Here is a 15,606-nt window from a genome sequence, read left to right as displayed (position 1 = left end):
ATTACATTTTTTCTCTAAGATTCTCTCCACTTTCTGAGATATCTTATTTGTATTCCCCAGATTCATCCTGTCAGCAGTGAGTGTTGCAAAAGAGAACTACCTTCCTACTCTAAGATTTATTTAATTAAAAAGGTCAAAGATAAATTCAACCACAAACTGCAGCAGGAGGCTTTCTTAATGAATAGTATCAGAAATGATGAATTATTTTTGTGACATCTGATACTCTCATCAGCCACTGATAAAGTAGTTACCGGAATGTTAGTCTATGTTAATCTGTGTGTTTTACGGGTTTGCAAATGAAGTGTAATAAACACTGAACAGAGTAAGTGATACTTCAGTTTCCAGTGTGTAATGAATTTTAGTCATTTAATAAATCTTAGTTTTTATTTGCGTATTTCCACTGTAGTGCTGTGACAACAAATCACGCCTGTGTATCAGAGCATACGTCAATGGTATGATGTAACTTACACCACTGCTATATTTTAGCTTTTCAAAAGAGACATAAGCATACACTATGGCCACACCAAATAATTTTCTGGGTTTTTTCTTTGATAACCTCCACTTCACTTTTAAAATTTGCATTAGTGAAAAAAAATCACAGAAATTTTATAGCTATAAGGAATAACCTCACAGGCACCGATATGACAAACATTTATTTTTTAAGGACTGAGAGGCATTAATATCATGTTGCCAAAAGTTGATGGAAAAGAATGATTAACTTTGTCCAAACGGGAAATGCCTGCTTCTGCTTATATGTTCAGAAAAGAAAGTCAGAAAGTTATTTTTTGGCCTTGCTATGTCACAAAGTCAATCATACGAAGAACTACGCATTTAATCTAAAATAATAGTTTTTAAAGCCCTTCTATTAAAAACAAACATCATGCAAAACTTTAATCAGTTATGCGGCTGCTTTAAAACTGTTGCAAGATCATACTGTATATATTAGCTTTTATACTGCTAATGCACAACTAACAGCAAATTTGCTTAGATTAACACAAATTTGTCTTAATTACAACGTTATATCACACTAAGACAAATGCCACAAGATTGGCAAAAACATTTAACTGAGCACTCAAACGGCAGGCTAATTGTGTTGTAACCCCTTCATGTTTAGAAAAAAACATAATCCTGCAGTCTCACTTTACAAAAAAAAAAAAAAAAAGGATTGTAAAATATTAATTGGGAAGGGAACAGTTTATACTATCGAACACAAGGTAACTTACACAACTAGTGTCAAGAGCAAACAAAAAACCTTCTAAATAAAATGTCAAAGTACACATCGCAACAAAAGCACAAATACTGCATTAAATACAGTCAAGATAAGACAACGCACTTGTTCATTAAAAAAAGGACAAAAAAACAACAAGAGTTACTGAAGTTAGCAATACTTTGAAAGAAAATGCTATAAGGGAAAAAAACTCTTAACTATTTTTTTCCTATGACAGTTTCCATTTGTAGTCTTTCCATCCATAATTTGTCTGATACAGAACATCCATTACAATGTTCAGAATCTCACAGAAGAGCTAGATCGTTCTCTTCCAAATCTAATTTCTGAGTTGGTTTTGGATGTTTTAAACAGACATTATTATGCATGGAGTAAAAACAAGGCAACAAATGGATATTTTATCACCTTCACTCTCAGCATAAAAGATGAACTTTTTTTTAAAAGTTATCATAATCTTTTTTGTCTTTTTTTCCTTCTGCTTCAAATCCATCAACCCCATCACTGTCCCTTCTCCTTTTACGATTGTTATGGATGTTGAAGCGTTGATTCATCTGTGGCAATGGATCCATTCCTAAAACTTTGTGAATTTGACGGAATGCAAGGAGTCTCAGTGCAAACTACAAAAAGGATAGAAAGAAGATATTTCAGTTAGAAACAAATATCAATTTTGAATAATTTGTCAAACAATGAAGAAATGGTGTAAAATAATATCCCACTCAGTTCCTGCTATCCACAACAAAGTTAACATAATACGTGCACGTCACATTTACTGTGTCAGTGCGAGTCCAGCAGCAAAGACACATTATACTGAAGCTGGGAATGTGAAATTCACACAGCAAATGCACATATGACTGTGTTGACTTTATTTCTGGAAAGAAGACAGCGGACTCTGACAGCTATCAATGTCATCCACATTTATTTACTTTAAACATACTTCACCTTACCTGTGCACTTGAAGTAATATCCTCTCGTTGCTGATCTGTCATTACAGCAAGTGTATCAAAAGGATCTTTTTCACAAGGGTCCAGAAGGCCAGGACCACCTAGAATGGTTATGCTAATTAGTAGCACATCTTTACCTTGATTAAGATCAGAGATTTTTATAGTACTTCAGCATAAGTATAGATACAATGATCAAATTCAACTTACCTTTAAGGATGATTCCTGAAGATATACACTCAAAAACTCTTCTAAGTGCATCCCCAGGGCTCTGTGGCCCAGTAGCACTGCTGATTGCTTTTTCCACAAGCAACTCCATAGCCTGTAATAGTAATAAAACTTGGTTAATTTAGAAGACTGTTTGAAACAGAAAAATTCTGATACTATTGTCCAGTCCAGAGCTTTCGATATAGAAATTTTGAAGAACATTATGCAACATAGAAGCATTTCAATTAAATGGGGAAAAAAAAAAAAAAAAAAAAAAAGGCTATTTTATAAAGGCAAATAAAAAGAAAGCTGGTACAAGTATCAGTCTTGATATCTCTCTTTTCACAGGTATCCCAAAAGCTTTTTATAACTTTGCACAGTGCTACCCTACCCATTAAGACAGCCAACTTGTCCAAGATTTTTTTGAGTTTGCATGAAAAAAGATGAATTATCTGAATCTGGCAGCCATATGAACAAAAAATGCACAGTATACCTAATGAGATTTATAGAATATGACAACATGTTTTGCTAGAAGAACACAAACTCAATCAAAAACATAATGGTCTTTTGAAGTTTAATCTAAGCGGTTACTAGGTCCTCAGTTTAACAAAACTGAAGTTTACAGTCAATGCTTTTCCTGGATATAAGCTAGCAATAGCTTCAACAAGTGTGAAAAAAACCCACATTTAATAATTAACAGACTTTCAAAAATTAACACATCTAAAATGGTTTAAATGACTAGCAGTATCTTAAATACTACCTTTTTCCCTCTGAGACTATTTCCTTTTTTTTTTTTTTGCTTCTCTTAGACACTATTAAAAAAAACCAAAAACTGTAGAAGATATTTGCAATACTAAGGAATAGCTTTCCTTAGCTTTTTCAGCATTAAATGGATATTTCAATACTACTTCATTTGCAAAGTTCATTTGCAAACATTTATTTTTTTTCCCTGTTAGTTTACAGTTTTTCAAATGTTACCTTTTATTTTCACTTTCTAGGAATAAATTCACACAAGTTACTGTAGGCAATATTGACTATAATTCTTTATTAAGGATGCTCATTCCTTCCTATTTTTGTTTGATTTAACTGTTAATTTTCACTTCTTGAACATCACGTTACCATGGTCCCACCATATTACTTTGGACCAAGCTTCTCACTTCTATCAACAGTAATAGTTGTTTTCAAGCATGAAGCAAAACATAGCAGTAAAGAAAAAAAAAAAAAAGGAATAATGTTTTTGCACTTACTCAAATCTATTTTTTCTGGGTTCAAAATAGGACAATGTGAATTACACCAATTCCCTGGTGTTTAGGCCAGATTACATGACTAGAAAATTAACCTTGAATAATCTTGAATGATTCGTAGGAAATTGACAAAATTCTTCAAGTTTAGTTTTTATTTTTAGGTGTATAAAAAGGCTACTAATAATTTCTGTGTTTAATCTTCTGAAGATCTTGTATTATTAAAAATAGTTGAGATCTTTTTGAAAAGGTCTTTCACTTGTTACAGGCTAGTAGGCATACATGTCAGGAGAAGTTCTGTATCCAGATCTATAGAGTTCCAGCTGTGACTTGCAGAAATTACGTAAGTTTAAAAATCACCATTTGTCACTCTGTTGTTTGTTTTGTCAGGGAGACTTTGAGAACAGTCCAGAAGAATAACTAACTACACAGATTTCATGTTGGTCCATGTCACTCACTAACATCTGTTATCCTGTCATCCTGTGCCAAAAGCAAATCAGGGAGCCTCCTTGCAGAGAACACAGCTACGCCTGACACAAATCTCTGTTCCCTTCAGAATGTGCCTCAGAACAATGTGGCAAAGAGGAAACAACATCCCTTGTTCTCGATACGTCTTCTGTGTGTTGTGATACTTATAAAGGCGCTTTTCTACAAGTACGCAGGGCTTATTTTTTGGCAGTTCTGTGTCATGGTGATAATAAAGGTTAGTTAAATACTTTTCTAGTTTTTTTAAGCTATATTTGTACAGTGTAACTTTCAGAAATGTAGCACAGTAGTGAGTAGGATATTTGTATATTACTATAAAAACTTAAGCATAACACTTTTTATATTTTTCCAGGAACAATCAATACTACCAGAAGTATTTTAATAAAATTGTCTGCAAGCCTAATACAGCTGTAAAACACTGTTCATTAAAATAATTACAACCACTGAAACTGTTTTGACAATGTTAGCTCTCTTTCTACCAAAAGTGAGGAGTTTACAGTGGGAAGCAGCACACTGCAACTGTTTGGTCTGTGAAACAAACCAGTCAGTTCAACTGCATAATATAAATATTTTTGAGAGTTTTGTTTCATACTAATCTTCTCTGGTCAAAAAATTGTAGTACAGATTGCATTCCTGGAGAGCATCTTTTAAAATAGTCAATGCAAAAGGAATTCTCCAAGAAGATCCAGCTGGAGAAATTATGAGAAATAAATGAATTCAACCCAGAAACCTATTCTTAAATGGCACTGATCAAGATGCGAATTTTGACACGTTCACTGACTAGAACTGTCGCATTTTCATCTTGCAGAAGGGTTGTATTAACAATCACAGGAATTACTGTGATTTTTTCATTTGTTCTTTAAAGTAGCCTTTCTGTTATCACAGAGTTACCTGGGCACAGATAACTGTTAAATCTCATTTAATAAAGTTCAGACAATTGCTAAATAACCAGCAGTAGGTGGCTAAAAAAGATTAATTTCTTTATATACAGTGAAAACAAACATCTAGAATAAGGATTCTACCAGTAAAAAATTCATATGAACAAGAAAATTCCTTTGGAAAAAAAAATTCCATCTGCAAATGGCTAAACCTCAGAAAATTAAGTTTCTAGAGGGACTACATAGATTCCCTCTAAATACAACAACAACAACAAATGCTACTGCTTGAAAACGTCTACATTTAATGGCAATAACCTTTTCCCGTGCCTGCATATGAATTTCAAAAAGACTCATTCAAAAGAACATTACTCACCCAGCTTGGAAAATCAGACCAAGTTGGAACACGCTGACAGAGATCACGAAGAATACGAATGATAATCACACAGGACTGCAGACCATTAGCTCTAGCCTTGAGAGCAATACAAAACCAAATTAATAAATCCCAGCACCAACAGCAGATATGACTCGTTGAAAGACTAAAACACCACTGTTCAATGGAAGCTCAGATCCAAGACTGAAACAAATCATTTTAGAAGTTTACTCCATGAGCTGCCATTTACAGCAGTATTTTATACAGGGTTAGTAATTTAAGGTGGTAGAAGTCAAAGTGCCCAGGTTATACAAGAATAACATTTCTTGATTCCCTGTACACTTTGACCCATGTTCACTTGTAACAATAAATACAGTATCTTTCTATATTAGAAATAAAAAGGATAAAGTAAAGGTCTAAGAAGTAGGTATAGGGACTGAAAGGTCAAGGGAATCTGTTTGGTTTCTTTACTGTGCCTTTGCCAGAATGCAAAGTCACTAAACCAAACAGTTGCTTCTCACCTTTCATTCCCTACACTCAATGCACTTAAAGAAATAGGAAAAAAAGTCTTAAATCTAAACACAAAGCTTTAAACACATATTCCATTATTTAAAGCAAAGTTACTCTGCAGCCTTATGGAATATATAACAAATATACAATATATGATCACCCCAAGCGAGTCAAACTTTCAACATCGCCTTCTCAAAGAGCAGAAAAAAAAAATCATGTCAAATGAGCCATAACTGCATAAAGCAGTTCCTCCATACTCAACCTTCTACATTTAAATTTAGGGACCAGAAAAATATTAAGTATTATTAGCATGAACAACGCTGAGTGTTTTCAGACAATTAAACACTTATAATGCAACTGAACTTAATCTCTCATAAGGCTACAAGAAGAAAGTAAAATGATGTTCCGAACCTGGAACCACTTAGCGTGGCGTAGAGCAGCCAGAGCGTCAAGGCATTTTTGCCTGTCCAAGACGTCCGGTGGGTCTTTCACCATACCCGAGGTTACATCTAAAATGGATTGAATTGGCAAAATGCAGTGAGGAATGGGTGTTTGACCAGGTGAGCAAGACACTTCCTTAAAGTAGCTTCAATGTCACACATGCCATTTGAATTTTAAACCCTTGAACGAGTGTAAACGTTCCATAAAAGGTATTCAATTAGGACTAGGGCATTAACCCAACATGAAGATCAAGAGCGTAATTATCTTTTTGGTTACTTTCAAACGCATTGCAGATTATGCAATGCCTAGTGCTTCTTTGTTTAAGCTGCCACTAGAAAAATACATATCCCCTAAAATTAACTACTGAAGGAAGGATGGTTGGACACAGTGCACCAGCACAGAGAACACAAGACAGAAGGAACACAAAAATCCACTTTAACCAAGTAGAAACATTCAAACTTAGGCTTCCTGTATATTTTAACTGTCTCCTGTTTTTTGGGACCTAGACCTCAAAAGAAAAGTATAAAAAATCTCAAAAAAAACCTAGATGTTTTGTAACAGTATTATTATTATACCTCATGAGAATGTAATGATTTTGCTTTAAAAGCTGACTATAAGAACTGGAAATGGAAATGCTCTTCAATATTACAGAGTTCCACTGCTTTCTAAGTACCCTCTGTTACTCAGACAAATTAACACCTCAATCCATGACATATGTGCTCCAAAATAACTTAAGATGCAAAGAAAGGGGATTCCTTAAGACTTAGCAGAAAAAAAGCAAAGCAAGGAATAGTTTAAAAAACAAAGCAGAATGTCTGAAAGATAAAGACAATTCAGAAGATCCCATTTATTAAATATTCAGAAAATTAACTGACAAGCTGACTGCTTTGTTACCTAAATGGAAGAGATCACAATGCCATTTTGGAAGTGGTTTTATCAATGAAACAGGAACCACTGAATAAAGTGATATTATAATTCAGATTACTTTCAGTTGTAAAGCCACGCTGTAGCAATCAACTTTAAAAATTAATGTATTAATTATGAAATTGGCTATTGTGACCAGCAATAAGGAATATTGGTAGCATAACTGGTAACATAGGAAGAAACAAAAAGTCCTCTCTCAATGGCATGCATTTCACAGGAGGTAGCTCTATGAAACAATATAGTTTATGGCAGCAAGACATAAATTTAGGTAAGTCACTTGTGATGCTGCAGAAAGACAGCTCTGAAGCCGCCACTTAGTTTACAAGAAAAGCAGAATAAATAGTTGGATACTTTCCTGAGTACAAGAAGCTGTAAATAAGCACAGTGCTACAAATTTCCAATTATTATAGTTAAATTTAAGCTGAAGTAGTGCATTTAGATTTAGGCATTTTCATATGATAGTCTTATTGCTCTGAATAAAATTAAATAAAAAAGTATTTCAAACCAGGTCAAGAAGAATATTGTTATCTTCTCACAAAAATACTCAAACATAGGGACCATATGTTAAAGTGGAAAGAAGGAACTAAAAAAGCATTTACGGAGCAAATGAACACATTTAAAGTGGTATTTAAAACAAAACAAAAAATAACTAAACACAAACAAAACAAAAAGAAACCAAACCCCAAACCTATGCAAGAGAGGTGCCAGGTAAGATAACTGACAAAGTGAGCACAACTTGGATAATAGAGACAAGAGGTACACTAAGAGAAAACCTACAGAAGAAAAGAGTGGCAAAGTAAAGTTGAGAAATTTAAAGCAGAAATATGGTTTTTGTGGGCCTTATTATTCATTATTTACATTCTTCTAAAATTAATATGCAATGAGGTGACATTGCAAATTTTCAGCATAATTCACTGCATTATTTTATACTCCTCTTACTTGACTTCTAGCTCTCAAAAACTCCCAAGCTGGAAAATAATTTTACGAAAAAGTATTACACTACTAAGTGCATAGAAGAGAATCCTACTCAAGGCTAGAAATGTAAATCTAAAATGTGGTACCAGTATAGGAAGAACGTATGAATAGAATACCCTTGAAACTTAAAAAGACTGTAAAAGTCAGAAGTTGCCAAGGTACCTCTTGCATTGAGAAAATACTGATTGAAAAAAAAAAAAAAAAAAGAAAACTCTTGTAATATTTAATCTGTGGATTTTTGCATCTGTTTCACGTTGTAGGATTAACCCCTTAATGACTATTTAACTAAATTCAGACCCCCAACCTACCACCCTGTTACACTAAGGCACAGAGTTAATTTACAAAACTCAATCATGAATTCTCATCCTATGTAACATATTTATAACTAGTCTAAGTATAAGGGGTTAATCTTCAGTTAGACATGCCGTGTCCACACTACTTCTTCATTAAAAGTTAACAGGTATATCAATTTCGTAGCATTATTATGCGAAATACGTATTACCCAGTCAACTGTTTCAAAACTAGTGTGAACACTGCTTAATTCTAGGAGAGAGACAAGACAAAAAGAAAAACAAAACAAACAAACAAAAAAATAAACACAAAGTAACAGTAGATGCTAGGACGATGCATCCAAACCCCCTTTCTTTGTAAAGTATGGCAGGTGTGACAGTGAGCTTTTGAAAACCTTGGTCAAAAATCCTTCCGATGTCTTGGCAGCAACCCCTGACAGGAATCAAGTCTCTTTGCTAGAAGGCTTTGGACCGGGGCTGTTAGCTAAGGATAAAAGAAAACCACGCGCACACATGTATGCTTTATAGGTATGTACACTTTGCTTGCTGAAGGAAAGATTCCACAGCAGGGGTTAGAACACTTCAATTATATCAGATTTGGGAAACTGTCAAACGCAGAACACTGTGAAGAACAGTAGCTATGCGGTTAACAATTTTATATCACACCATGTTTTTTTATCATGTAATAGGATTATTATACATCAAACATAATTCTTCTCCATGTGTAAGTCTCAGGTCTCATCTTTACTCAAACCGGTTCTTCCGGTAAAGCCTTCCTTATCACCTGAACTAGCTCCCCAAGCGAGCTAAAAAAAAAAGAAAACTTGTAACCATTGTTAAGACACAGAGCATGAGAAGCTGCAGTAAGAAAAAGAACACAAAACACACACTGTTATAACTCTGCAGCAAATAAGCAGCAGTCTTCATAATAAGGCCTTCTTTGCTGCAACAATTTGCAATTCAGTCTTCTGTTTTCTCGTTTCAAGAGTGAACTTTACTGAACATCTATTTCATACTGCTCAGTGTCTTGGAGAGAAATCTAACTTGATTTTGCTTGCCCAGAGGCAGTACTGCATTCAGCAGTGAATAAACTCACAGTGATCATTTTAACTCAAGAGCGGGTCAGACAAAAATACAAATTTGTTTCCTTTTGGAGGCATAAATTGAGGAATTAATTGTAGGCATCTTATTTTTATTTTTAGCTTCTATAATGTAATTTTAGACCACAAGCAATTTAATTGCAACTGAGTACTGTGGCAAAATCAAAACTGCAGTTTTTGCATAGCACATTAACATGGTTAAGGCTAAATTCTTGTAACGATTATGTGACTTAATAATCAAAGCCATTAAATGAAAGTATTCTTTATAAACTTAAGCAATATGCAAAGTCCGACTGAACACAGACCAACCAAGAGTCATATTACACTCCAGATTGCCAAATCCTGAGTACTACTGACTGGATGTGACAGTCTACATATAAAACATTTATAGGTAGGTATGATAGGCACAGCTTAAAAATCATGTACAAAGTATTCTTAACTACTCTTCAGAAGACATCCGAACTACAGGAGACATCTGGAATTTTCTCTGATTACACAGGATGACTTTGTTAACTCAGTTTGCTTATGATGCACTAGTCACAGTTACAGAACATAACTAATGCAGTATAAAAACCTCAAACATTTTAGAGGACATGTAATGATGAGATAAAATAAAAAAACAACTGTAGCTTATATAAATATGTATATACAGAAGCACATATATACATAAAAATGTACAATTTTTTCAACCTGCATGAGAAGCATTAAAATAATCTCAGACCTCCTATTTGTAGGTTCATTGTCAAACACCAGAACCCTGTTTGCCATGATGTCTTTCAACTATGAAAGTACAGAATTAAAAGGAAACAAATGTTAATTTTATCTGACCCGTAGACAAAAAGAACCAATGTACTGCAGACATTAATCATGCTTGTTGGCTTAAAAGCTTTTCGAGCTTTGAAAGTGTTACAGAATAGACCCTAAAGCAACACTGCTGGCACCAGAGAAACTGTGGACTTCAGAAACGTAAATTGATTTATGAACACCACCTTCTTCTTCAGCTCAGTGACAAGCTGTTTCTTACTGTACTAGTCTGGGTTTGCCAGTTGGATATGAGACTTATTATAATACCAAAAGCCTAAAATGTACTCAAAAAAGCACTAAGGACCAAAACAACAACCTCAGAGAGCTGGAAAAAATTGCACTGTCTTTTAAAGTCAGAAGTGCTATTACCATCAAAAGTATTACACAAGTGCATTTTAAGTGCCAATGCTAATTGGAATGTGTAAGTGATGGTAATACTGATCCAGTTTAAATCAAAAACCATGTGATTTGGTTTTCTAAAAGGATACAATCTTTCTCTTAAGGCAAGACTGCTCTAGAATGCAGTTTATAGCCACTTACTATTGAATGCTTAGTTCTTCACTTAGTCAAAATGAAGAGGGGAAAAAATAATCAAGTTTGTACCTTTTCCAGAAAGCTGAGGTTGGACATAAAGTTAGAATTTTAAACAATTAAATAAATGCATCATGTAAGTATTTATTTTAACCAACTGTTGTCTACCAAGATTGGTTGTGGAAAAACAAGGTTTCAATCAGTGTTGTGCCAGCATGTTACCTTCCAGGACCTTAATGCCATCTTAAGCAGAATAGATAAACATATCAAAATACATAGGAGAGAGGTAATATCTTTAACAACTTCCCAACCTCCTTCCCTCATGTTCTCCTCCCGAATGACTGGAGATGTCAGTGTGATAGTAACTTGCATTTTGGGTTCCACACATGAATTTAAAATTATCGCTGCTTCTGGGACTGCACACTTGATATCGTATTTCTCAGGACTTATTACCTAAATATTGGGAAACAGAGATTTCTATTAGCAGATGACCAAAGCAAGTATGGAGAAGAAAATGGACTTTCAACATCTTTTTGACAGAAAGACAGAAATGCAGTAATAATTATACAATGCAGATACACGTATTTTCAAAGGAGTCACAGTATATCCAAAAAAAAGAAACCTATAAACACAGAGATATATATAGATATGGATTTACGGCTGCCAAATCTGCTGTCAACAAGCATGCAAAAGAGAAAGCACTACTCATAAAGGGAATTCACATGCAAAGTAAGTTACATAACACGAATCTTAACAGCATTTAAAAGAAATCCTCACAGCCACTTGAAATGTGAAGCATGTATGCCTCCTGTTAGAATACAGCAGCCACAATGCTGCAGCAGTTCCTCTCCTTCCAGCTCTCACTTTTACAGGCTGAGTACTGCTAGGGAGATTCTTTACTTAGCTGTTACAGCATCCTCAGATAGGAACAAAGGGCCAGATAGACACCCAGGGAAAATGTTACAATAACAAAGAGGTTATTCTAAATTATTTCTTGCTACTAGATTTAATAGTTCTACTTCAGGAAGCAACAGGCACATCAGTCATCTCCTTCCATAAACCAGAGGTGACTTCTTTGCATAGACAGACCAAGCTGTACAATCTTTTATTCTTCTTGTTTTGTTACTTTGAGCAGGACCCAATATTATTTTTTAATTAATCTGATCCTGCTAACACTTCTACCATGCTACTGATTCTGCCATGCAATTCACTGAATTGTACTGAAATGCTGATTCTAGGGCAAGACTTCTACAATGATGGTGGGCAGACTTGGTTTCAGTAGGGAGCAATGGAGCTACAGACTTTATATTCATTACTTACAGAAGTATTGCAAATGTTTTATACGAATTCCACTGAACAGTCTAAAACTGAATGTTTAATTTGGGAATTTTTTTGTAACAAAAAAGCTACAAGACTTATTTTGTTAACTTACTTGCGGAACCTCAAAGCATACACACTGAAAAGAGACAGGCCTTAATTCAGAACTTTGACTTTCAGGCAGCAAGCTTCCTAAAACACCACAGTAACAGAAATTCTTCCTTGGCTCATTTTTATTTGACAACTAAATGGAATCCATTAAATGACGACTAATACTACAACACCAGCATAAACATCTAGAAATGTGTAAACCCACAATACAGAAAAAGTAAAACATACAGCATGGTCATTGAATTCAGATGGAAACACTCAGAATGTAAAAAGAATCTGAGCCCAAGCCAGGAAATGCAGCAATCAGCTTAAAGAACACGACATATTCTAAAACAGACTTTAAAAAAACAAACAAACAGTATCATCACACAAACATCAAAAAATCTCAATTCTACTTACTGCAAGTTGTTTGGGCAGACTCTCAGCAATACGACAGAGTAATGTCTTTGAAGGCTTCTCAGCACATAACAAAACAAGATTGACATTTCTGTCTCCACGGAGCAGCAAGCCTTTAGCCAAAACGCCCACCCGTAAAACTCCTTTCAAAGCTCTGCGAAGTAAATTATAGTCAAAAGCTGCATTCAAAGTAGAATTAAAACCTTACAATTAATCCTGAAGATAGAAAAATGAAATAAAACAGGACTATCCCTAATAATTTGAGGACAGAGTCAGTATCAAAAATCTCTATATCAAAACCTTACAAGAACAGGATCCTTGGAAACACGAGAACAGTCTGAGGAAAAATGACTTTTAGAAACAAAAGATGAATTTCTCAAAAAAGAAAAATACCTGTCTTTACTGCCATCTTTTTTATCATCTCCCTCTTTGCTCTTGTTTTTTTCATTGTCAGTCATGTTGTCAGAAACAAGTTTCAAAGCACGCTCAGTAATAGAAACGATTTTTTGGACTGCCTGAAGTTCCTCCTCTGTTGGATATATTGCTGCATGTTTGGTCATCACATAGCGGTCATCAGAGGAGTCAGGGCGACGCAGAGGCTAAACAGAGGAAAAAGAGTATTTTTGAAATGTTTGCATATTTCAAAGTTCACAGAATATTCAAGCTGTGATCCTGCTGTGCATGCACTCACTCCATAATGTATATACAATAAACATACTCCAGATGTGGCCTCACAAGAGCCGAGTAGAGGGGGACAATCACCTTCCTTTCCCTGCTGGCCACCACTTTTGGATGGAGCCCTGGGCAGCCTTATTTGGTGGGTGGCTCTGCCCACAGAATTTGCATTGGAACTGGATGGACTTTAACATCCATTCCAACCCAAACCATTCTATGATTCTAAGGAGATTCTAACCATTCTCTGGGACTGATGAACCAGCCACGTTTTACTCAAATATCTGTCCACAATCATTAAGTGTTTTTGGTAGGAAATAATCTTTAGAGATCAAGAAAATGTTCCATAATGCATTTAAATAGAAAGTAATACACAAATCCATAATCACACGTATTTCATAATATTTGTCTTTGAGGCGTACTTTCTTCTTATAGGCAGACTTACGTTGGAAGACAGGTTCACATATAATTTTTTGTTTACTATCCAAATCCTTTACTAAGAAACACTGGAGAAAATGCAGCACTGCGTAATTTTGGTCCTTAACTGTGTCTCCTGGTAAGTAACATTTCATTTTTTCCCCCCCTTAAGTTAAGAAACTCACAGCTGGTCCTTGGGGCTGAGGAGGCATTCCTGGTCTAACTCCCAGCAGGCCAAGAGGTCCTGGAGGACCATGAGGATATCCTCCATCTGGTATTCTACGACGGTCATCCCAATGATGCTGCTCTTCCTCCATTCTCCTCCAGTACATGTCCTCTTCATATCGCCTGAAGTGCATCAAACAAAGCATTCTCTTTACACAGCCATTAGCACTTCCAAACTGTAATGAATTCTTGGATGTCCTCTCTAACCCATTTCTAATAGTCATCTACAAATACCAGGAAACTCCAGAAGGTAAATAAAAATGAATGCCTTTTTGAAAGTCAGTCTCTTTATAGCAAAGTAATTCTATTAACTCTACATTTCTCAGAAGGTGTCAACACTAATAAACAAAAAATCCTAGAAGGTTAACAACTATTTAATTCAAAAGTTGTGTAGAGCTCCCATAACATTCAGAAGCACCAACTCCAAAGGCACCAACTAGTTTTAGATGAATTTCACTGCAGCTTCGTCTCACTGGTATAAATGCATTTACCTCATTTCCATCCTCCAGCGTTCTTCCTCTTCTCGTCTCCTCCAGTATTCTTCTTTCTGCATCTGTTTCCTCATCTTTTCTTCTTGAATTTTTCTTGCTCGAATGCTGGGCTTCACTTCTACTTGTAGATCTGGGTTTACTTTTTTCTAGTTCAAAAAAAAAAAAAAAAAAAAAAGGAAACGTTGGTTTTCCTCTCATCTCATTGTGAAAACAGTTTTTCTGGAATGTTTAACACAAACTACTTTTGTACAATAACATCAAGAGTAATAAAATACAGTTTTAGAACTACATCAAGTAGTTCAAGAAAAATTATGTTTCCACTACTTTGAAGAACTGATGTATTACAAATGGCATGAATTCCTTTTTCACTTGCCTCAAGAACCAAGCACTTTAAGATGAAAATGCTTCATGTAATACCTAATCATTTGCTGTTCATTCTATAGCTGGATGACTAATCTGTAGCTAGAAAAAAAACATTTCCTCTCTAATACTGTGTGCTTCCTGATACCCTGTTCCTGAAAGAACATATTCACAAATTACTGAAAACATTTTTCTAGTAATTCTTTCGTCCTTTTTAAGATTATGCAGGCCCAACAGATCTCCAGTAACCCAGCAGATTCTTCTTACATAATTTTGTAATAACCAAAATGCATACTGTACATCACTCTCTCTCCATTCATGACTGTAAAAAAATGGCCTATGTTTATTTCTCATGTCTCCACAAAGGGTTTATGTTGTCTACCCAAACAAAATTATTCAGAAAATATTAATACAATTAATATAATTTTATTTTTATATAATGTATAATTAATATATATGAAATACATAATACTATGTTTTCATATATAATTAATTAATAATATATAATATTATTATATAATAGATAATAATTATAATTATATATAAAATTGTATTATATAATTAATAGGTATGAAATAAAATTATCAAGAAATACTCTTTTACAGTGTTTGAAATTAATGGTAAACAACATGTAAGCAAACTAGGGTTCTTCTATATGTTGTACCATATTTTAATGTTGTAAATGTTCCCAAATATA

The 15,606-nt window shown here is 34.6% G+C and overlaps 1 protein-coding gene across 3 annotated transcripts in view; it reads right to left on the bottom strand.

Moving 5' to 3' along the window:
* Positions 1 to 1,561: 1,561 nt before the first annotated feature.
* ZFR (zinc finger RNA binding protein) overlaps positions 1,562 to 15,606 on the bottom strand; it is a 38,488-nt gene continuing 24,443 nt past the window's right edge. For 2 of the 3 annotated variants that reach the window (XM_031610655.2, XM_031610656.2), the window contains exons 11-20: positions 14,550 to 14,695; positions 14,019 to 14,181; positions 13,138 to 13,343; positions 12,748 to 12,898; positions 11,232 to 11,373; positions 6,267 to 6,364; positions 5,349 to 5,444; positions 2,374 to 2,485; positions 2,170 to 2,267; positions 1,562 to 1,842 (exon numbers count right to left, since the gene is read on the bottom strand). In XM_031610655.2, coding sequence (XP_031466515.1) covers positions 1,663 to 1,842; positions 2,170 to 2,267; positions 2,374 to 2,485; positions 5,349 to 5,444; positions 6,267 to 6,364; positions 11,232 to 11,373; positions 12,748 to 12,898; positions 13,138 to 13,343; positions 14,019 to 14,181; positions 14,550 to 14,695 — 1,392 coding nt within the window. In that variant the 3' untranslated portion in view covers positions 1,562 to 1,662. Of the gene's footprint in view, positions 1,843 to 2,169; positions 2,268 to 2,373; positions 2,486 to 5,348; positions 5,445 to 6,266; positions 6,365 to 11,231; positions 11,374 to 12,747; positions 12,899 to 13,137; positions 13,344 to 14,018; positions 14,182 to 14,549; positions 14,696 to 15,606 lie in introns of those variants that run through there. The other variant, XM_031610657.2, reaches the window with a different exon arrangement.

This window comes from Phasianus colchicus, chromosome Z (assembly GCF_987193195.1).
Source record: "Phasianus colchicus chromosome Z, bPhaCol1.hap1.1, whole genome shotgun sequence".
NCBI lineage: Eukaryota > Metazoa > Chordata > Aves > Galliformes > Phasianidae > Phasianus > Phasianus colchicus.
This window is presented reverse-complemented; position numbering and strand designations above follow the sequence as displayed.